The 25186-nt window shown below is 39.2% G+C and overlaps 1 protein-coding gene across 2 annotated transcripts in view; it reads right to left on the reverse strand.

Moving 5' to 3' along the window:
- Positions 1–1377: 1377 nt before the first annotated feature.
- Positions 1378–25186, reverse strand: part of FTO (FTO alpha-ketoglutarate dependent dioxygenase) — a 335810-nt gene continuing 312001 nt past the window's right edge. The window contains exons 9-10 of one of the 2 annotated variants that reach the window (XR_004002860.1): positions 8289–8420; positions 1914–1998 (exon numbers count right to left, since the gene is read on the reverse strand). Coding sequence is in view for 1 of the 2 variants with exons in the window: in XM_030582220.1 (XP_030438080.1) it covers positions 1857–1998 (142 nt within the window). In the remaining variant the exon portion in view is untranslated. Of the gene's footprint in view, positions 1999–8288; positions 8421–25186 lie in introns of both variants that reach the window. The other variant, XM_030582220.1, reaches the window with a different exon arrangement.

Genomic DNA, 25186 nt, shown 5'->3' on the forward strand with positions numbered 1-25186 from the left:
TTAACTCCTTGAGTATTCTAGGATGCATTTCATCAGGCCCTGGTGACTTGCAGGCATCTAACTTTTCTAAGTGATTTTTTACTTGCTCTTCTTTTATTTTATCTTCTAAACCTATCCTCTTCCCGTAAGCATTCACTATATTAGACTTTCCTTCAGACTTCTCAGTGAAGGCCGAAACAAAGAAGTCATTAAGCATCTCTGCCATTTCCAAGTCTCCCGTTACTGTTTCCCCCTCCTCATTGAGCAGTGGGCCTACCCTGTCCTTGGTCTTCCTCTTGCTTCTAATGTATTGATAAAAAGTCTTCTTGTTTCCCTTTATTCCCATAGCTAGTTTGAGTTCATTTTGTGCCTTTGCCTTTCTAATCTTGCCTCTGCATTCCTGTGTTATTTGCCTATATTCATCCTTTGTAATCTGACCTAGTTTCCATTTTTTATATGACGCCTTTTTATTTTGTAGGTCACGCAAGATCTCATGGTTAAGCCAAGGTGGTCTTTTGCCACATTTTCTATCTTTCCTAACCATCGGAATAGCTTGCTTTTGGGCCCTTAATAGCGTCCCTTTGAAAAACTGCCAACTCTCCTCAGTTGTTTTTCCCCTCAGTCTTGATTCCCATGGGACCTTACCTATCAGCTCTCTGAGCTTACCAAAATCCGCCTTCCTGAAATCCATTGTCTCTATTCTGCTGTACTCCCTTCTACCCTTCCTTAGAATTGCAAACTCTATGATTTCATGATCACTTTCACCCAAGCTTCCTTCTACTTTCAAATTCTCAACAAGTTCCTCCCTATTTGTTAAAATCAAGTCTAGAACAGCTTCCCCCCTAGTAGCTTTTTCAACTTTCTGAAATAAAAAGTTGTCTGCAATGCAGTCCAGGAACTTATTGGATAGTCTGTGCCCCGCGGTGTTATTTTCCCAACATATATCTGGATAGTTGAAGTCCCCCATCACCACCAACTCTTGGGCTTTGGATGATTTTGTTAGTTGTTTGAAAAAAGCCTCATCCACCTCTTCCACTTGATTAGGTGGCCTGTAGTAGACTCCCAGCACGACATCACCCGTGTTTTTTACCCCTTTTAGCCTAACCCAGAGACTCTCAACACTTCCATCTCCTATGTCCATCTCCACCTCAGTCCAAGTGTGTACATTTTTAATATATAAGGCAATACCTCCTCCCTTTTTCCCCTGTCTATCCTTCCTGAGCAAACTATACCCATCCACACCAACATTCAAGTCGTGTGTATTATCCCACCAAGTTTCAGTAATGCCAACAATGTCATATGAGCTGAGTCTACAGTCGGAGTGTTTTCCCAGTACAGTATACTGGTATAGCTATCCTGGCAAAGTGCACCTAGTGTAGAGTTGGCCTCACTATGATTTTAAATAGAATAATGCCCTTCTTGGTAGCAATGTCAAGCAATGAATGTTACACATTTTGGTTATATGACTTCAGGAAATAAACCAGTTTAATTTAGAATACAATGTAAATTAAAGAAAATTAGCACTCTTTTATTCAGGATAGTCCTGTATAGTCCAGCATGGAACTGCTGGCTTTTCTGGAATATTATTTCAAAACAGATCACAAACAACCTTACTTTTAAGATCTCATATTTTGATGCTTAGTCCTCTTTTTTTGTGGCAATCACTAAAACCGTAGCTATGAACCATAATCCAGTTATAAAGGGCATAAAAAGGGTAAAAAGCATATATCTGCATTCAGAGAAGACAAAATAACTCATATGATTTAAGGATAAGAGAATTTAAGAGATTTATTCCATCTTGACTACATTTTTTTCAAAAGGATGAAAAGTGGAGCACTGGTCATTTTGAACTGGGAGCACATCTTCTAGTGCTCTATCTACTCAAGCAGAGTTTGCAGGTTAGCAATGACTTCTTCAAGATCATAAGGCAGAGGCATACTGGGATCATCATCCTTCCAGAGGGGATGGCACTTTGGCTTTTGCTCTTCTGGCAAATTCATTGCAAGTTGGCATTGGCATCTGAAAAAAAAAAAAGATGAACAAAGTATTACTTTTAAGAGAAGGAATGTCAAGAAACCAAACTCCCAGAAAGGTATATTAGTCCATTAAGATAAACAAACAGAGTGAGAGAGAGAACAAATCTGTGGACAAAATGGGTTGTTAACTTACAGAGAAGCGGCCGTGTTTTCTGTTATAAGCTTTGCGTTATCTAGAGGGATTTCTTAGAAAGCCAATCAGAGAGAAAATTCGGTTTGCATACCTTTTTATGGTGAATTATTTTTTCATTATTTCAGCTGTTATTTAAACCAGTGATTAAACTATTATCACGATTTAAAGTACGTGATTAAACTATTATCAGATTTAAATGTTTGTGGGTTTTCAGTGTATTACTAGACTATTGAGAAAGATTAAACTGAATTTACTGCATTAAGGTTGGGGGATAGATTAAACAATATTACAGAAGCAGGACTGGCTTTGTAGATTCTAGAGATTTACAAGTGTATAAGCCTCCTTTGCTCTGAAAAAGACAATGTAAAAAGGGAAAATTGTATAAAGATATATGCAAATGGAAACTAATAACAATTTCCACTGATGGATAGGTAGGCAAAACTTCAATAAAATTAAATTAAGATGTTAGTGTATGTTAGTCCCCAGAGAAAACTTTTAAATTACAGTGTTTTTTATTAAATGGATTATTCATCAATACTAGTGAACTCTAATTATAATATGCAGCTAAATTGCAGCCCAGCACAGGAAAGTTTTATGAGTAGCAACAGTCACATCTCTTAAGATTAGTTTGTAATACAGGCTGCCACTTATTTGCACTGCATTAGAAAATTTGTAACAATTCAGTGACTTTTTTTATTTACCATTTGCTGATTAATTAACTAATGTCTGTAAAGCATTATGATGATGAAAAGTGCCAAATACTATTACTTCATATGTACAGGAGATTAATTCATTTATTTACAAGAAACATCAGATCACGTAGACAGAAATTAACTGTTTTATCCCCAGTAAGAAATATACAAAATTATATGTTGTATGCAAAATATAAATAGAAGTCTTTAATTATTTAAAAAATATAAAATGCAATTTATTTTCAAGGGCCTTTATACCACTCAGGTATCTTTCAGCTCTGCAAAATGAACAAGATCAACAAATATAACTTCCTGGCCCCCTCTCGAGGACTTCTGAAAGAGAATGTTCCCAAATGAAAGATGTCTTCTTCTCTTGGGAATTATTAATGGCAGTGTAATACCCATGAGAAAACATACTTCAACTTTACACCCATGTTGGTGTGCGGTTAATTGCGGCATCCTGTGCACTCAATCCATCGTACATTACACTACAAGGACAGTATTAACACATAACATTCCAATATATCTTCAGCTCTCCACATCAGCCCCTGATAATAGCATCTGTTAACATGCACTAAGTACTATTATGTAGCACATCACTCCATAAATAATCAGATTAGCAGACCTCAGGGCCCTGAGAAGAGTAATGTGTTTAAATGTTCTCATTATTTATTTAAAACAAGAATTAAAGGAACAGAAGCTACTTGTGACAATCTTCTTAGCATAAATATTAAACTGTTTGCATTGATAAGCTGCACTGTACAGAATAACAGAGGATTTGCTTTGCAGGCTGCTTTATAACAGTTGTTAGAGCAAATGCAGTTTAGTGTATGTGTTCTGAGAGGTACTTAACTGATTGTGCCATCATGTTCTGAAGACATTTTCCAAATTATATAAAGGAACAGGAGAAAATTAATATGCAAGAGAAGCTGAAACTAATTAAAGCATAACTCTGTAAGGCTTTTAAAATCTTGCTTTATTTTCGGTCTCGGCACAAAATAACATGCTCAATTTGCTGGGTAGTATAAGATATTCCAGTGTAAGCATTTCAATCTAAAAGTGGATAAATTAAACCATGTAGAGATTATTACAGCTGACACATCAAGAGGCTCTGCTAGTAAAGATTGCCAGGCATATTATGTGCTTTAGCAAAAGTCAATTTATTAATAACAATCACTTTAAATTCTTTGGGAGGGAACACACATCACCTTTCAATGCCTGTGTAGCCTCCCAGAGGCAGGAGGAGTTAGGATCTACAACAAAGGAGGTGCTGTTAGGGAAACCCTAGGAACACCCAAACTTGGTGAGGAGTAAAAAGTTTAGGCTGAGGATTATATTTGGTGGTTGAAATTTGAGTAACCAAAAAAGGTCAACCCCTCAAAAGAGAGTAAGTTGGAACAATATGTACTGCATGGAGCAGGCTGGGAATGTCATGGGTTTATAGATAGGATGAGTGAGATGCTGAACTAGGCAATCCCTGCTGAATGACCTCACTGCACATTAAGTGAAAGGGGAGGGGGCTGTTATCTGGCTTGTTCAAAAAGGTGTGTGCCCCTTTAAGGGCTAGAGAGCCAAGGAGGTGCTTTTAACTGCAGCGGCAGACCAGGTCAGCCTTGGGATACGGATTCATCCTGCCCCTCCCCCCCAGGTGACTGGACGAGATAGGGTGGCGGGGATGAGGACTATATAGGTACATGCTGGTGAAGAAGAATCCCTCTTTTATCTAGATCAGGCAGAGCTACTGAATCTTGGATTCTTTCATATCCTGCTCACAGAAGGCTGACTGACCAACAGCTGCAGTATATTTCCAACACATCAGCTTAGCGCCAAAGTGGCCCTCCAGCCCACTGGTAATAAAAATCCACCAAAGAGGAAGAAGGACATTTTAAAATATAAATGACTAGTACCTATAAACGTGTGGAAGGTGTCCACGTTTCCAAAGCCTCACCTTCCCCAGGCCCTCATCAATACAACCAAAACCATCCCAGTTTCAATTACAATGTCCATTTGGAAGTAGCAGTTGATTACAATTCACTGTGCACTGATCTACATTCTCATTACCTCTCTCCCACCATATTCAACTAGTTTTGATCCTGGCTATGGGCATACAATAGGAAATCTCTTTTGCTTATTAATATTACCAACTAATTTTCCTTTCATAACAATTCAATTAAACAATAATATACAATTTTTATAAGAGTGTTTGTTTCACCAAGATGGTGGCTAATCTCACTATGGGCAAGTACAAATTCACTAAAACAGATATTTCCCTAGTTATCATCTTTAGGGTTGCACTTACATTTTGATGATCAGGATGTCAGCTACATTAGAGGACACTGATCATGATGCTAAAATTAACCACTTTAGCTAAAGTGTGTGTTAATTATGGGTATGCAAGCAGTCAATAAAAGGTTAATGCAAAAGTCAAAGGATAAATTTATTTCAGTATTGCATCATTCCACAGACTAAATGACTAACATTATACTTCGTGTTTTTAATCGATAGATTTTACAGTAATGTGCTAGCCATTGATTTTAAAAACAGTATTCTTTCTTTCCCCTAAGTTTTGCAGCGAATAAGGAATAAGTATCAATATTCTTACATACTCTTATTTTAAGCAAATACTTTTCTGTTCAAGTATGCAGACTAGGATCACATGCATAAAAACGTGGGTGCTATGGAAGTATGTGATTAATGCAATTGCAGAATTGTGAGATATGACTCCTGGCTTCTAGTAACACGTTTATCTACCCCACAGAAGTGTAGGCACTTAAGAGTGGTTCACCCTGCACAGGGTAACTAGAATGGGGAGAGGGCACAGTGAGTCTATTCCCTGCCTCCCAGCCCACAGGAGGTAGCTCTAATTTGGTTGACTTTGCTCAAGAGTGCAAACAGTGGTGGGGACCAGATAAGGGTTGGTGTGGCAAAACGGGGGGCAAGGTGATGGCCTTGTCCCCACCATGTACCAATAAGTGCAAAAGGGGATAATTGAGGGGGACACGTACTACATCCCTGGAGGTATTATGCTTTATATGGGAGCTAATACCCTCACCCCCATCCATCATTGCCAGAGCAGTAAGTATTCACTTAAACACTCCAGAGAATTGCAGTTATACCTGGATCCTTAATGCTGAAAAGTGCTTTAAGATGCACAGATTGAAAGCCCTATTATTAGTTATTATCTCTATTGCTTTCTCTAGAAACACTAAAGCCACCCCTTTAACACACATAGAAATGGAAAATATTGGACACCACAGCGTGCTCTGTCGGTGACACACTGGGCTAAAGATATTGTCTAATAAAAACATAAAACAAAACAAAACATGGAGATATACCTATCTCATAGAACTGTGCTTCTATAAAACAGTGGCACAGGTAAAAAGTCAATAAGACCGTTTCCAAGCAAAAGGACACCAAACTGCAAGGGCCTGTTTTTGAATTCAATAAGAGCTGCAGGTGCTCAGCACCTTAGAACATCAGACTCTGAGGGCCTGAGCTACATGCTTAAGTGCTATACTAGTTGAATAAAGCCAGCTGACGATGTGTGTATAGGGTTGATTTTCAGCTCATGGCATTCACTTGTGCACATGCCAAACTGCATAGCCATGTACATTTGGCCATAGTCCGCAGGTATCCACAGCTGTGTATGCACTTGCACATGAGCAGGTTTTAGAACTTTTAAAGTAATTGAATTTGCACACTTGAATTCCAATTATTCTATTCAGTTTTCAGGATGCAAATTTCAACACTGTGTGTGCAAAGGTGTTAGAATTTTTAAAGCAGAAGTGAACGTACATCCTTAGGAAGTTTTTCACATGCACAAATGGAGGCTGGGTAGATGCCTAGATGAAAATATAGCATTCATATGCAACATTTGTATGTCAGTAGAATCATTAGAGATTTGCAAAGAAATGGGTTGTTATACTATAATTCCCCAATAAGACATGTGCATGCATCAACCTTGATTAAAATGATTTAACATTTCTAACATGTACACTGTTCTGAATAATAATGTTCTCTTTAGACAGCATGAAGATTCACAGAGATCTTACCAAGTTGGGTCCTGCCCATGCAAAGAGGTCTGCATGGCTGAACAACTGAGCCAGCACAGAGTCCAACTGAGTTCAACAGGACTCTGCACAAGTATAGGCATCTATATACACAGTTCCCCTTGCAGGATTGTGGCCTAGGTCCTGAGCCTTCAAATCTTTCCTCTCCTGAGTAATTATGACAGATGAATAGTTCCACTGACTTTTAAGATTATTCTAGTTCATTCTGAACCCACATCCTTAGCTATTTTAGCATTTTACCAGAGACTGCATTTCTCTCGAGTTATATATATTTATGTGCTCAACCCTATAGAAAAATGTGAGAATAGTAATGTGAGTACAGATTACTCAGGTGAGTAAACCTCAATAATTACATGCACACAAAATGCCTCTCTTGCCATTATAATGCAGCTATTTCTGGGGTGGTAAGCATCAGGGTTGAAATCCTGGCCCTATTGAAGTCAATGACAAAACCCCATTGACTTCAACAGGCCCATGATTTCACCCTAAATGTTTACCAGCAAACAGCAACCCTAACAATGGCCCAAGGTAACAAGAAAAATGTCATATCCAATGGAAGCTGCAGAGAGACTACTATAAACTAGAAGTAATTATCCAAGCTGAAATTTGGCCAGGTCACTGAAATTTACATTCCTTAAAAAAATCCAGACTTTTCAAATGTCTGACAGTGATCAGTTCTTTGGCCTTGCATCTCATCTAAGTATATCAGCTGATGTCACTTGCAATCACAACATGCAATCTTTTATCATTTTTATTTTAAGATGTCATAGAAAGAAAACTAAATCTGATTTGCCAAACAGACTGATCTGCTTGATAAAGAACATGAAAAGGATGGCTTTTAAGTAAAGAATGAGCTTGGACAATGGACAATGTCCTTCATCTTTGATCATAGATGGCGAAGTGGGATAAATTCCTTAGAAAGTATCAAAACTGTAACATCTGCCATTAAAATAAATGATCTTGTACTATATTTTCATGGTAAATCGAAAGGTGTGAGGATAAAAATGCCTGACATGATACAGTGGGGTTAGGGAAAGCTTTGTAAAGAGAAAGCATTTATCCACTTAACCAGGTGGGTGTTCATTATGACATTAACATTTTAACAAATTATGATAGGCCTAATTTTATCCTTCCCTTCGCTCCAGGCACTTGTCTGGTCACAGTAGCTGTTAACATGTGAAAATTTACAGCCACCAATTAAGGTTTAAGGCCATCAGGTAGAATGCTGAGAACAATTTTATACCCAGGTCTATTTGTCAGCATGTCAGTTACATAACAATGGTGATGAAAGGGCTACCCTGACAGCTGAACAGTTAGGAGTTGCTGACCTCTGATCTCAGTCACATGATAGGGTCACCCGAAACTTGCATTGACCTACCTGACCGCACATAACAATATAGGGGTCAAATGGCTTGGAGATTATATGTATCATGTCTGAGGCAGTCCAATTATAAGCTTTAGGGAACACAGTGTTGAATTCCATAGCTCTGCGGCATAGAGCTGTAGAAATCTGTGAAACAAAAGGTATACAATTTCAGAGGTCTAAAGTAACTGTCCTTGCTGTTCAGTAGAATGGACTTACTGTCCTCGGAGAACAACAATGAAAATAAACACGTTTGAAAAAACGGTGACTCTACCACTGGAAGAAAAATGTACTGTAGCCATTGCATTAACTATGCATTTTCTCTCAGAGAGTTTCAATCTGAGGCAATGTATCAGAGTGAAATTACTACTATGCTCTGTCAGGAAGACCTTTTAGTTGGAGATTGGCCTTAGCAGCAAGGCTTACATTTGGAACTGGAGCTGAACTTCCCTAAGTTCAGGGTTAAGGTTCAATTCATCTGGTTCAGCATGTTTTAGAGAAAGGAGTAGGCACAACGTCTAGCTATAAATCAGAACTTCAGCAAAGTTCAGGGTGCTTGGAACTGGGGTGTGAGTTCATCTCCCTTGATGCTGCTTGTTCTTTCAAGGAGGAAAGAATTACTTCCTGATCACTATAGTTATCTCTGTAAAATACTGGCAGGCCAACCCTATACACATTGGTTACAAGATTCTGAGTAAGAGATTCACAGAGTGCCCTATCAAACTGCTGCTTGCTGAAAAACAGTGACATAATGGAAATGTATTGAGTTAGAAGGAATTTAGAGAAATGTAATCATGAAAAAAGAATCATATGGCTGGATGCTATTTATTCCTTCAGAAATAACAATAGGATGTCCTGGGATGATAAATTTAAATTCCATTTTTTTCAGAACTGGAATTTTGAGGCTCATTCTGAACCCACATTACCAATTTTCTTAGCATTTTACTAGTGCAGAAATTGCACTCACACCACGCTCTCTAGAGAAGAGAAAGGTGATCAATCTGTGGTGGAGACATTTTCTTTGAGGTTGGCTCTTACCTGACAGTGCAAACTAAAACTTAAAAAAAACAAACCCTCAAACAAAATGCAAAATTTAGTCTGACTGACTTTAAGGGCCAGATTTTCAAAAGCACTCAGCTCCCAGTCAGGTCCTAAACTGAAGTGGCAAGATGGAAACTGAAGAGTGCTGAGATCTTCTGAAAATCTGGTCCTAATGTGTTCCATAGTGGTCTGGCCCACTTACATTCAGCCTGTGCTGATGCTCTTTTATATGCTGTAGTTAGAGTGTGCCCAACGGTGAGTAATAGCTCAGAGCAGGAGCAACTATTTATTTATAGAGGGAAGAGACAACTGAGAAAATGAATTTGTTCCCAGGTGAGGAATTGGGAGCAAGAATGCCAGAGTTACGGTTGGATTGAGAGCTTTCCAGTTAAGAGTTTATAATCCAAGAAAAAATGAAAGACTACATATGATCCTTCCACAGATAACCGCAGGGGTGGTAAAACATCCACCCCAAACTCTGACTCAAAAAAGCTGTAACCAAATGTGCCAGTGGTGAATTTGACTCTTACTACATTACAGAAGCTTGTAGTCCTGCTCACAAAAAACTCTGAGCTTCCTGCAGGCATTCTTTCCACTGGTAATGAGGGCTCTGATGCAGCATCCTGGGGAATCACTCGTGACCCAAGCATGATGACCTGAAATCAACCTGCATTACCACTGTATGTGGTTTTGCAAAGTAAATCCGAATAAGAATCCAGTTTTTAACATTGTCCTGCCTAGAGTATTTTGCTGTTCTACACAGAGGCAGGGGTGAGACAAATGAATTTGACAATAAAGAGGTTTAAGTGACAGCTGCATGAGCTTTAAAATGTCATTGTTTCTATTATTACCCAAACTGCAAGCTTAATATTTCTCCCCCACCCTCCATCTGCTCACCTGAGAACTGGATGGTAAGCTTGAGTCCAACTACTGGGTTTTACAGAATGTCATACTGATGGAAATAGCAAGGCACACACAAGTAGTACTTGTCTTTTCTCTTCACATAAAGAATGTTCAAGGCCCTAAAACTATATCCACTTGGTGGAACTAAGTAGAATCAATATTTTCATGCACATATATCAATGTATGTTAAAAGGAATTCACATATGTATATGCAAAGACGCTCACGTAGGACGGAGATTAATCAAATCAAATAAATTCAAAGGCTATCGGATATAGGAACAATAACAGTAATTTTAATACTGTTAAGATTAGAATTTTTAGATGAGTTTTTATGTAACCTTTTGGAGAAAGCTTATATGGGCTCTAATCTCCATAAGTCTGCTATTGTCATCACCACCCGTATTTAATAACCCGACTGTGGAGCTGTACTGTACTAATCAAGGCCCAGGTAACGTAATACATCTTTCAAGGTTTCTTACATTTTATATAGAAAATTGAATTCAAAATTTATTTCTCCCTGTCTTTGTTCTAGAATATCATGCAGAGAAAAATTAGACAAATAAGAAGTTAATCTCCTCCAAATGTATGAAATTATAACAACCAAAGAGATAAAAGTATACATTCAAAATCCCATGTTGATGAACTCACACAACAAAGATAGAGAGTTTAGCCATGGGCATCAACAATTAGGCTCCCACATTTTAAAAAAAATTATGGAAAACTTGTAATTTTAAAAAAATATCACATATGCAATTATTGCAGTGAAAACAGAACTGACATCCAAGTTTTTCAATAGCAGTGTTAAATAACCCTGTGCAAACATACTTCACTTCTTTTCTCACTTGCTAACATACTTAACTGGCTGTAACTTCAGAAAAGAGCAAAGAGCGGACTGCAGGCTAACCTCTGAAGTGGAGAGTGTAAAATGAGATTGAAAAGCCCCTTTTCCCCATCTCATATCTTTCTCTCAACCTCAGCCAAGTGGAAAGTCCCTTCCTGGTGTATGGACTTTGCAGCTTTAGGTGAATGGGCTGGAGGAAGAAAGAAGACAAAGAAACAGTATGGTTGGCTCCGTTAATGAATTTCCAAGCAGAAATCGATCAAACAGTTCCCTCTGATCAGATTAGATCACGTCTGCCAACCCCATAGTCCCAAATAGGATGGAGGGTGGAGGATCCTGGAGTAGTGACACTGGAGACTGCATGGAGTCATGATACCCATAGGAGACCAGATAGCCAATGGAGCAGTGCAGAGACACTTGGCTTCCACAGAGGCAGTCCTGCTTCCTCTCTATGTCCTGATATCTGAATGGATCTTACAAAGTCTGTGTGGTTAGTGGGCTAGTCTCCTGCCAGTTCAGTTTGGGAACAAATTAGTCCCCCTGAGAGGACTAGGAACAAGCACAGAGAAACTCCCCATGGTCCCTGTTCCCCAGATAGGAATGCCCGCATAAGGGTAGTGTTTGTGCCATGTTTGTCCGGTTATTTAATCAACAAATATGACCACTATACTACAGGGGGTTACAAATCCCCCAGAGCAACACTTCATAAACAGCACAGCATTTGCAGAAACACGATGTTTAATCCAATCTAACCTACAGTTTTCATACTGTATATGTGCAACAACTACCTGTTTCCCAGAGACTTCCATTTCTTAGAATAACATGCATGGCTGCACTGTATCCTGAATACATGAGAATAATGTGTATGCATATTTATGCACACGCCCCTCCATATGAACACTTACAAATAATACCACCACTCCAAAGGGTTCAGCATTTAGAGGAAAATTTTCAACACCATAGGCGAGGATTTAGGCTTACTGTTCTCATTACAAATGATGGCTGTGCAGCAATTCTTGACAGAGAATACTGATTTGACTCCAGACAACATAAAAATATCTCAACCTCAACAGGAACCTAAAATGCTCCATTTCTCTCTCATACAGTGTACGATCTGCTGTTTTAATTCACGCACAATACGTGCTTTCCTATGATTTCTCAGACAAAGAAACAAAATGTCTGCTGGGCACAGAGAGAATAAACACAGCTGACTTGTTTCCCCCAAAATTTTGATTTTATGCAGTTTTAAAATAACTATTTTCATCCTGTTTGCATTATTAACTGGGACATTGTTCCTCCATGTTCACTGAAATGCAGATGTAATTGCTGATTTAGGGTCTTTGGAGAGATTGTACCGTATTATCCAGAATCTATGCTTTTATTAACATAAAGTTTCTAGCTCTCCTGGTTGAGAAGATAGCCTGGACAGTGTAAACTGATGCATGGTTATCTTGTTGAGTCCGCAGACAGATTGACGCAATAGCACCCACGGAGCTGTGAACTTCCCCTCACTGATTTTACTAGGGGGTTTGCTTGGGGCCATATGCTCTCCTCTGTTGTGCAGTGTGGCAATAAATAAAAGAGAGGAAAGAGGAGTGGCAATATAACCAACAGAAAATGGAATATCAGGAGTATGCTTCCCAGGAGGCTACAGATACTCTTCTCTGTTAACCTACGCACTACATGGCATTTTCTTCTCTTCTGGCTGAAACCCACACAAGAGTTAATGATGCTTCAAGCAGCATATAATCTCCCCATCCATTCCTTTTAGCTCTCTTGGTAGGTGGAGAACATACCAGGCTCATGAAGCAGAGAAAATGAACTGGTAGCGTAGTTTCTGGGGAAGTACTGCAGCAGGGTGGGATTTCCATAGGATGCCCCAGGATTTTCAAGGAGGGAGCCCGATTTTTCCAAGAATCCTTAGTGTTTGACGTCTGTGCCCTTTGTCTCTTCCAGGAAGCTGCACACATGTTGCAGATTTTTGATCATTGTTTTTCCATGGGAAAGGAGCATTTAGCACTTGCAGCTTAGTTATTAGGGACTACAACCCTACACATTTGTGGGAAAGGCAAACAGAAACCCACTGTTGAATGGAGAATCCTGATTTGGTGTACATGGGAATGAAATCAAGAGAAGATTTTTTAGACTGTGAAAGTTTCCCCCAAGGGGACCGATAGAAACCCCACTTTCACACACTTAAACTAGACTGGGCAAAACAGTAGAAAAATGTTATCTGACTCTTTAACCACCAAGTTTTAAGATTCTTTCAGACCCAAACCCTCCACTGCTGCCCTCTCAGGTTCCTGAAACAATCCCTGAACTGCCCCACCACTTCTGTTAGTAGTACCTCCAAATGTCCCATTTCACTAGCATCAGTTCTCACTTGCAACCCCCCTCTCAATCCCATCCCCCCCAAAAAACCCAACCCCCAAATCACTTCCCCCTACTACCACCACCATTAACTCCTATCACTGTGCTGCTCCCACCAACTTTGGCCCATCTGAATGAAACGGGATCTCTATTGACTGTAACGAAACCTGGTTAGTCAAAGAGTGAGCTCAGTGTAGCAAAGAAACGGTGACAGGCCGACTAAAGCCCTGTCTGCAGTGTGAAAATTTAGTGTTTTGAGGTACACCATAGTGCTTGAAATTTGAAAAAATGGTTTGATCTTGCAGTGTAGAAAGAACTAAGTCACATTTTCCAACCTATTCCTGAAGTGTGCTCGAGCCTTGGAATCCATACCTTGGGGAACACAACTAAAACAGGGTTCGGTCCTATTTACACTACAAGACTATGCTGTTGTAGACACTGAATCCCACAGTAGGGGGGAAAATTTATAACAAAGATTGGGCCTGTGTCCCACAAGTGCAACACAATGCTAAGATCGAAAAGCATCATTATTAAAAAATAATCTTTTCCCCTAGGTCATAGCAAGGTGAAAGGGAAGCAGGAAAGGGCAGATTCTGGGGAAAGTGGGAAATAAAAGGACCAAGAGCCACAAAAGGAGAGAGAGATTTTTTTTTTAGTCAAATACACTCCTACAGTATCCAAACAGGTATTTAATATTCCCTGAACTTCTACATGTCTATTTCTCCATCCATATTTTATGGATAAAGCACTTAGAAATGTACTGTAAGGAACACTCCTGCACTGCGCTAGATTATCTAACAGGTCTTTTCCTAACATCTCTGATTGAACTTCTACATGTCTATTTCTCCATCCATATTTTATGGATAAAGCACTTAGAAATGTACTGTAAGGAACACTCCTGCACTGCGCTAGATTATCTAACAGGTCTTTTCCTAACATCTCTGATTGAATGTTCATGCTGGTACAAATAAAAATTGCATAACACCAATGAAATGTTGGAAAACAGTCTACTAGGTATTCGAAATCCTGGAAATATAACTTAACCATTGCAATCACTATCAACAAGTGTCCCTGATTATCAGTGGTCATGCAGGAGATGAAGAGCAATTGCTCATTTGTTGTAAAATAATCAATGAGAGAAATGAGACGCAGAGGAACATCTTCCAATTGCCATTTCCCAGTTGCACCCATGACTATGACTTGCTGAGCAGTTCTATTTGTACTGAGAGAAATGTCAAAATGCTCAGCTCTCAGACAAAGGGGGAAGGGGAGTTATATGTCTTTTCCTATAAATAGCTGCAATATATTCTAAAACATTCAAGGAGTGTGTGTGTGCATACACATATTCCTATTTTGCTGAAGAACTTTATTTCAATATAGCAGAAACAGCAAAGATGATTTCTACGGGCGAGGTTCCAATGAACTAGTGTTATGAATTGTATATAATGTATATAGGTTTGGTTCAGTGTTTTATAAATGGTGCAGTCATAACTTAGAATTTCTGCTATTTTCTGTGTTGACCAATTCTAACAATAGGGGGTTTCGTCCCTATCAGTAACTGTGGTAGGTATCAAATTATCTACTCTTGGGTTCTCTGTAATTATCTTTTTGCATTCCAGTATGAAATCTTCCTAAGCAATATACAGAGAGATATCTAATAACCACTTTAACTCCAGTGTAATAAAACACTATCCCAATCCATATACAGAGTCAAAGGATCACATTCTGAACTCTGTTAGACTACCACAAACCAGGAGTAACTCCAGAGTAAAAGTAGTTTGAGAACAGAATCAGATCCCAAAAGATTACAGTTCAAACATTTTAAAATATTTTATTTTAATCCCACTAAAACTCCAGTGTGGACTGCAGAATTTGAATAAGAGATTATCAGATGAGAACAAATTTTCTTGTCTGGGTCCTGATCACATCCATCTTATTTAAAGCATAAGAATAAAACTGATAAGATGAATTACATGCATCTATCTGACCCTGCACTCCTTGCACAAACAAAACTTCCATCGAAGTCTATACGGAATGCAGAATCCAACTCTAGAGTGCACAAGTCAAAGTCATTAACTTTGTCCACCAACCACGACTAAGCCACCACGGACTGCAGAACTTACCTGCCAAATGCTTCCACAGATAAAACGTGTAGTGGCTAGTATAGTAAATTTTGCATATTTATTTTCTATAGAGCAAAGGATCTTTATGACCACAATGCCAGTACTGCTCCCACAGAACGGGACTTTAGATTTTTTGATGGTGCCAAACCATTTGCTTTATACAATACGAAATACAGTACTGACTTTGAGCCATCTCACTACTGATGCCTTTGATGCTTTGTTCTCTTTTACTTTAAGATGGAAAAGAACAAATAATTCTGAAATCTTTCCTTACTCTTGAGTCTTTCTGATATCTATCTTCAGAGCTCTTCGAACATCCAATTTATGTCAGTCTTTTTCCTTCTTATGCTGCTGATTCGAAAAGAACGAAGGTAATATAATATCCTGAGATCTATGGAAGATTGCAATTGCCTTCGGAGTAAACTTCAGTGTTTTTCTTAAAACTACCTTGCCTGAATGGAAACTACTAAATTGCTTTTCAATAGATAATGCGCCAGGTCTTGAAATCCCTTCTTGATAAAGTTATTGCCACAGGGGAATATTTTAATGATAATAAAGTAGGTGGTGACGCTACCTTAAGAAGTAGTTCAAAATGGGTATTTTGTGGGCATTTGCAACGTACAATTCAAATTAACCAGCAAGCACTTGTGAATTTTCTGTGGAGTAATCATTCACTGTGACCTCGCTTAAGAAACCAACTTTGTCAATGCTGAAAACACAGGCATTTGCTGAGCATACTGACCTGTAATGCTATTGTGGCATAAGTCTGTCATCTAAGATGTCTTTTTAGACCATCATGTAGAAATTCTAAAATTTGACTTCTATTAGCAAATTTAGAACCTGATTCAGCAGTCCATCAGAATTCAGCAAAACTCTTCGCCATGTGCTTACGTTCCACAACTTCAGCAATCCTTCAGAATATGATTAAAGTTAAGCACGTGCTTCTGTACTTTGCTGAGTAGGATGGACTTAAGTAAGTGCTTAAACAATTTGCTGAATTGGGGCCTTAGGGATGATCTCATTATACCAGAGTCTGAATCCTAGCCATACATGCATACCTAGTTAGTTGAGACTTTTCTTACGATAGCAGTATTTTCTGTTCTATTCAATATATAAGTTCTTATACTGTGCACATCATCATAGGATCTGAACACCTGCCTGTAGTGCACTAAGTGATGTGACAAACATTTGTCACATGTTGCTTAAAGTAATGCCTGGATGGACTTTTCTAGAATCTACCAATGACACTATGAGTAGCCATGCATAGTGACTTTGCTCAGTAGTCATTGAGTCAGGTGTAAATTGTATGGATCTTTGTGTAACATTACACACTTAAAAAAAGAGCCTTTCCTGTTAGACAGATGAAGCCAGATGAGTATGGCTAACTAAAAGGTTTAAATACCAAGACCTGTTTGATCAATAAGTGAGTCCATTCTTCCAGGGCTGCCCAGAGGATTCAGGGGGCCTGTGGTCTTCGGCGGCGGGGGGTCCCCGCTTCGGTGGCAATTCGGCAGTGGGGGGAGTGGTCCTTCTGCTCCGGGACCTGCCATTGAAGTGCCCCGAAGACCCACAGTGGGCCCTCCCACCGCTGGATTACCGCAGAAGACCCGGCACTTCGGCAGCGGGTCCAACTTTAGCAGTAATTCAGCAGCAAGGGGCCCCACCGTGGGTCTTTGGGGCACTTCGGCGGTGGGTCCTGGAGTGGAAAGACACCCCCCCCACCGCTGCCGAAGACCTGGAGCAGAAGCAGCTCCAGGGGCCTGTGCCCTGCGAGAGTTTTCTGGGACCCCCAGAGCGAGTGAAGGACCCCGCTCCAGGGGTCCCGAAAAACTCTCGTGGGGGTCCCTGCAGGGCCTGGGGCAAATTGCCCCACTTGCCCCCCCCCCCGCCGCAGCCCTGCATCCTTCCAGAGTTTCTGTGGAACAGATACAATAAAGGATTTTTGCCATCTCTCTGACAATGGGTCCTCTGTTGTGATTCCCTTGCTTCCATGCCTGCAAAAGAACAGTTGCTGGAGCCTGATGAAAACAGGATAGTCTTGGTCTTCCAAATATTTTGCTTTGTTTATCTGAATACTATTTGTCAAAATCCAATTTTCCTGGTTTCTTGTTTGCCAGCTGAGCCACATTAGTGACCTCTTTGCATGAATTGCTGATGACTATTTTCCTCTTCCCATTCCACAGGAGTCATTGTTTCCTTGTGCAGGCCAGCAGATCTAATTCTTCCCATTTCTCTTCCTAAAGGAAATTGCTATAATATTGTCCTGAACTATGAGTTCATCTCAGTCTTTGTTTAAATGAAATTATTGCTAATCCAGCTGTTCTTAATTCCAGGAAATTCAAACAAATTTTGCTTTCTGATAGTGTCTACATACCATAAGTATATCATCCAATACCTTGTGCCACAATCTCTCATTTTGTTTCTAGTAGCAAACATTATTTCACTTTTTCATGAGATTACAAGTTTGGTTGAAAGATAACTGCATAGTTGTAATATACCTAGACTTCTGTAAATCTATTTTGGAAGTCTTCATACTGCACAGCATTCAGATTAAAAAATAGCACTATACCATATCAACAGTGCACACAGTAAAGTGATCGAGAACTGGCGTATTGACAGATCTCACAAAGAAGTTGTCAGTGGGGAATCACCATCAAATGGAGTTTTTCTAATGGGATTCCGCAGGGTTCAAAATAAGGCCTCATGTTATTCAACATTCATTAATGATCCAGAGGTAAATATAAAATTGCTGCTTATAAACTTCGCAGATTACACAAAGATTACATAAATACCAAGGAAGGCAGAGCAGTCACACAGAGTGATCTGGATAGCTTGGTAAACTGGACCGATTCAAACAAAATGTGTCTTAATACAGAGTTATACACCTAGGAGTGAGAAATGCAAGTCATACCTATAAAATGGGGCGCTGTATCCTGGAGCACTGAAAGAATTATGAAATAATCTTGGAATTATGGTGGACTAGCAACTGAACATGAGCCACCAGTGTAATGTTGTGCCGAAAAGAACGAATGTGATTCTTGGATGTATAAACAGAGGAAAAAGGAAGGAATTTTATGCCTGTATATGGCATTGGCGAGACCAATACTGGAATTCTGCACAGTTCTGTTGTCCTTCTTTTTAAAAGGATATTGAAAAATTGGAGTGGGTGCAGAAAATAATTCATTCAAAAATGATTCATGAGCTGAAGAAGACGCCCTACAATGTGAGACATAAAGAGGTCAATATGGTTAGCTTATCAAAAAGAAGACTGAGAGATGACTTAATTACCATGCATAAATACTAGGGTTGTTGATTAATCACTGTTAACTCACGCAATTAACTCAAAAAATTAATCACGATGAAAACATTTAATTGCGATTAATTGCACTGTTAAACAATAAAATACCAATTGAAATTTATTAAATATTTTTGGATGTTTTTCTACATTTTAAAATATATTGATTGCTATTACAGCACAGGATACAAAGTGTACAGTGATCATGTTATATTATTATTTTTGATTACAAATATTTGCACTGTAAAAATGATAAAAGAAATAGTATTTTTCAATTCACTGCATGCAAAAGTACTGTAGTGCAATCTCTTTATTGTGAAAGTGCAATTTACAAATGTAGATTTTTTTGTTGTATAAACTGCATTCAAAAACAAAACTTCAGAGCCTACAAGTCCACTCAGTCCTACTTCTTGTTCAGCCAATTGCTAAGACAAATAAGTTTGTTTACATTTACGGGAGAAAATGCTGCCTGCTTCTTATTTACAATGTCACCTGAAATTGAGAACAGGCATTCGCATGGCACTTTTGTAGCCAGCATTGCAAGGTGTTTATGTGCCAGATACATTAAACATTTGTATGCCCCTTCATGCTTCAGCCACATTCCAGAGGACATGCTTCCATGCTGATGATGCTCATTAAAAAAACCCACAATGCATTAATTAAATTTGTGACTGAGCTCCTTGGAGGAGAATTGTATGTCTCCTATTCTGTTTTACCTACATTCTGCCACATACAAAGATGAAAGTAAGGTGGTATGGTCTGGTATGGCGTACCTGCAAGAGCCAGCACACAGCCGACGTACTGGCAGGGGACAGCTTTCCCAGGCCGACAATTTACAAGGGCCCTGGGCTCCCAGCAGTGGCTGGAGCCCCTGGCCCCTGGAGCCCAGCAGTGGCCACATCGCTGCCAGAGCCCCACTGCTGGAGCCCTGGGTAGTGGCAGTGGCAGGGAGCCCCAGGATTCCAGCGATGATTTAAAGGGCCAGAGGAGCTGGCTGCTGCTGGAAACCCCAGGTCCTTTATATCACAGCGAGAGCGCCAGAGTTCCCAGCCACCATTACTGCTACCACGGGCTCCAGCGGCAATTTAAAGAGCCCAGGGCTCTGGCTGTGGTAGCAGTGGCCAGGAGCCCCTGGCCCTTTAAATCACTGCCAGAGCCCTAGGGTAGTGGCAGCAGCCAGGAGCCCTCAGACTCCAGCAGCAATATAAAGAGCCCTGGGATTTAAAGGCCCCGCCCCTTCCACCTGACATCCCGCCCACCTTGCTCAGGACCCTGGCCCTGCGTACCGGTAAGTCCCTTAAATTACTTTTACCCCTGCCATATATTTCATGTTATAGCAGTCTCGGATGATGACCCAGAACTTGTCCATTTTAAGAACACTTTCACAGCAGATTTGACAAAACTCAAAGGTACCAATGTGAGATTTCTAAAAATAGCCACAGCACTCGACCCAAGGTTTAAGGATCTGAAGTGCCATCCAAAATCAGAGAGGGACGAGGTGCGGAGCACGCTCTCAGAAATCTTAAAAGAGCATCACTCAGATGTGGAAACTACAGAACCTGAACCATCAAAAAAAAATCAACCTTCTGCTGGAGGCATCTGACTCAGATGATGAAAATGAGCATGCATCAGTCTGTTCTGCTTTGGATTGTTATCGAGCAGAACCCATCCTCAGCATGGACGCACGTTCTCTGGAATGGTGGTTGAAGCAGGAAGGGACATATGAATCTTTAGCACATCTGGCACTTTCAGGTGACATTGTAAACAAGAAGCAAGCAGCATTATCTCCTGTAAACATAAACAAACTTGTTTATCTGAGCGATTGCCTGAAGTAGGACTGAGTGGACTTGTAGGCTGTAAAGTTTTACATTGTTTTATTTTTGAAAGCATTTATTTTTTGTACATAATTCTAAATTTGTAAGTTCAATTTTCATGATAAAGAGATTGCACTACAGTACTTTTATTAGGTGAATAGAAAAAAACAATTTCTTTTCTTTATTACTGTGCAAATATTTGTAATAAAAATAAATCTAAAGTGAGCACTGTACACTTTGTATTCTGCGTTGTAACTGAAATCAATATAGAAAATGTAGAAAACATCCAAAATATTTAAATAAATGGTATTCTATTATTGTTTAGCAATGCAATTAATTGCGATTAATTTTTTTAATCGCTTGACAGTCCTAATAAATACCTTCACAGGGAGAAAACACAAGGTACGAAAGAGCTCTTTATTCTAGCAGAAAAACATATAACAAGAACTAGTGGCTGGAAGGTGTAGCCAGACAAATTCAAATTAGAAATTAGATACAATTTTTTTTTTAAACAGAGAAGGTGCTTAACTACTTGAAAAAACTACCAAAGGAACTGATGGATTCTCTATCTTTTGATGTCTACAAATTAGGACTGAATGCCTTTCCTGAAGATGTGCTTCATGCTTCAATCAAACACAAGGTATCGTGCTCAGTCAGACTGGATGATCAAATGGTCCCTCCTGGCCCAAACTCCATGAAACTTTACCACAGAATTTGAGTATCAGAGGGGTAGCCGTGTTAGTCTGGATCTGTAAAAAGCAACAAGGAGTCCTGTGGCACCTTACAGACTAACAGATGTATTGGAGCATAAGCTTTCGTGGGTGAATACATCTGACGAAGTGGGTATTCACCCACGAAAGCTTATGCTCCAATACATCTGTTAGTCTATAAGGTGCCATAGGACTCTTTGTTGCTTTTCTCAGAATTTAACTAACTGCTGAAAATTCTTTGCAAGGTAGCTCTGTGCAAAATGGTGCACGGTAGCGGATACAGATATTCCAACAGAATGGAAGAGGATTTCTAGCATGACAGCCCCAAGAAAGGCATTTTGGTATTTGAACCCTATAACAGTGCGGAGATGAAGACCCTAAAGTGCTGACTGCAGACTGTTGAGAATATCTAATTGCAACACTGGATCTATTAACAGAACATACAAGCCACATTCTTCTTTCTCTTATACATGTTATACACTGGCCTAATTCAACTGACTTCACAGGTCAGGGGAATCAGGCCAGAAGAGTTTAGCTGATAATCAAGCAATAATAAAGTTAAGGAAAAAAATAAAAAATATATAAAAATTACCCTTGATTTTCTATATAAGTTTACAAAGATGCTCTCCAGGGGAAAGCTTAGGTATGGAATGTACCTTTCTTCTCACGTACACTGTTCCTCTTAAAGCATTCTGTAACCACTAAAACTAAGAAGGTCATACTGAATCAAAGGCCATCATCTGCCTGTTCAAAATGTCATTATGGAGGAATCAGGAAAAAGGAGCAGTATTACAAGTCACCTTTTTAGCTCTCACAAACAAAACTATTAATGGGGAGAGTCAGCTCCTTCCAATGCATTAAAGCACCAAGGTCACCTGGGAAACCACTCGGCCTCATCGCTTACCCAACTTGATTAGCTGCAATAACTTCTGCCCTTGCAAAAGTTGTGATGGAAAGTCAAGTTTCTCAGCAGACTGCTAAGCTGGTGTTCACACTTTTTAGATTAACAGTTCCATAGGCTAAAGTGCCTAGGAATTAACTCAAATATTTACGGTCTATTAATGCTTCTCTGCAATGCTCATTATTAGGTTATCATTGGGATGACCAGATTCACAATCTGCCTAGTAAAACATGCCTCTTTAAAAAAATGAATTTTTCTATAAATCCAAAGTTCTATAAAGACCGACAACAATTCATGCAGAATGAAACTTTGGAACTGTAAACTTTTGATTGTATTGCTCCATTTATTTATACAATGAAGGGACAAGAATGTGACTTTAGTAGGTAAAGTACATTTCGGAGATAACGTAACTATAATGTCAGACCCATTTAATCTTTCTCTTTGGAATATACACAAACTAAAAAATAGGTTTTCAATACATAAGGAGATCATGGTCCTTTAGTGTACTCTGAATTGAATCAATCAGTCATGTTATCTAGCCTAACGTGCCTCTAGTTTGACCTTCTATAATGCACATGAAACCCACCCCCATACAAGCAGATATTTTACTTTTTAAAATCAAACGTGGGGAAAGATCTGTGGCATTATCTTATATCTTTGTGATTTTTCAATTAATAGTTCCATAAAATTAGAAACCATTTACTGCTCTAGCCACACATAATATTGTACTAACCTGCCATTTGGGGGGATTTCATAATAAAAGTAAATAAATACCAATAATATAGAGAGATATTATGTACAGAAGGAAAATTCTCCCCACAAAGTAGGTGCACTTTTTTTTAGCATAGAAATATTTGCTATCATATTATATTTGTTACATCTAAATTATTCTGAATATTTGTTGAATAATGGGTTTGGTTTTTTGCATCTGTCATGTTCCCTCTACAGAGAATTTGTCAGTCCTTACAGAAGCTATGACAAAAACAATTTCCTTTTAATAATTATATCCTATGTTGATGATGTTATCAAAATTCTGCAGTCTTTTCAGTAGAATGGCATAACGATGTATACATTAAGTAAAATGGTACATTCTACTGGGCGATTTATAATTTTAAAACTAGCAGTATAAAAGAAGGCAGCATCGTACAGTGGTCCGAGTACAGTGGCAAATTCAGGAGCTTTGTTTTCTACTCCCGGCTCCACCACTGACGTGTGACCGGGAAGCATATCCCCTGAAGCTTCTCAGTGCCCCATTTCCCCCATCTTATAAAGCAGAAACCACAATCCTGCATTAGAGAGATGTTGAGAAGGAAAATTAATTAGGCTTAACTTTTCAGAAGTGTCCACTAATTTTAGTTGCGTCTATTTTTTGTACACCCAACGGGCTACAGGCACTCAGCACCTCTGAGAGATATCTCATGTGGGCACCCAAACCTCAAAACACCCACAATTAGTGTGGATCTTTGAAGTTTGTAAAGCACTTTGAAAGAAGCTGTAGGAGTGTAAAGTATTACAAATAATTTATTATAAAATCATTTTATTCATAATTCTAGAAAAAATACTTCATTAAGAAAGTATTGAGGGAAAGATAAAAATGGTATTTTTAATTTTAGCAGCATTATAACAATTGTTATCAAGCTTATCAGAATACAAAGATCTCTAGTCATCTGTGGGTAAATACAGCAAATAATGTAAGAAAAGAATTAGCATAATTAAAGTTAAAATTTAACCTAAGAATACTGGGATTGCTTCTCCTTTCTGAGACTAGTGTAAACCAGGTGTAAACTTATTAAATTAAAAGAAGAATTAGATCCCATTCATTAGTTATAAATATTGCATTTTATGGTCAAATATAGTGCTAATAACGAGGGGCAGCTCCAGGCACTAGCACGCCAAGCACGTGCCGGGGGCGGCAAGCCACGGGGGGCGCTCTGCCGGTCGCCGCAAGGGCAGCAGGCAGGTTGCCTTCAACGGCATGCCTGCAGAGGGTCCGCTGGTCCCGCAGCTTCGGCAGACCTCCCACAAGCGTGCCGCCGAATCCGCGGGACCAGGGACCTCCTGCAGGCAAGCCGCCGAAGGCAGCCTGCCTGCCGTGCTTAGAGCAAAATACCTAGAGCTGCCCCTGCTAATAACATAGACTTTTAGTTCAGCATTATCCAAAGTTAGGTAAGGATTTGGATAATGAAACATAGGTAGATCCATTTTTTTTTGCATATCCAAATTAGTAAATAGACTTTGATCCTTCAAAGACATATATATATATGCTTAACTTCATGCACTGTGTGTTGTCCTATTGAATGTCTCGAAGTACACATCTATCACTAATCTAAATAGGGAAAGTTCCTTACTTATTTTCTGGCTATGATGATTCAGTGTTTTGATCTTTATTCTAAATATGTACGATATGGAACAGAGGTAACATAACCAATTGTCTTTAATGAGAACACCCATGATTACTTTAATAATTTGTTACTATGTTTCTAAGACAACATGATCTTGCATTTTTTCTATCACTTGTCATTTGTTTTCAATTGAGAAATGTTTAAAGATTCCTTCAGATGCATCAAACTCAGGTTCAAGATTTTAGATGTCTAAAAGATATCACGGCTGGTGCAGTGAAGATTGATTTTTCTGGATTTACATGATTAATCTGCAAGTCGATCTGCTTCTACTGCAACAGTGTTATTTAGGTAGTATCTAAACACTTTACAATCATTAATGGATTTTATCCTCACAACACCCCTGTGAGTCGGAGCAGCATCATTCCCATGATAAATTACATAACTAGTCCAGTGTCACACATGACGACTGAGGCTAAGCCAAGAACTGAACCAGGTCTTCTGACGCCTAGCACAGTACCATCTTCTGGACCATTCTTCCTCCCCACTAACCTTCTTTCTATGCTATTGTGGGAA

This window comes from Gopherus evgoodei, chromosome 12 (assembly GCF_007399415.2).
Source record: "Gopherus evgoodei ecotype Sinaloan lineage chromosome 12, rGopEvg1_v1.p, whole genome shotgun sequence".
In the NCBI taxonomy this organism is placed as follows: domain Eukaryota; kingdom Metazoa; phylum Chordata; order Testudines; family Testudinidae; genus Gopherus; species Gopherus evgoodei.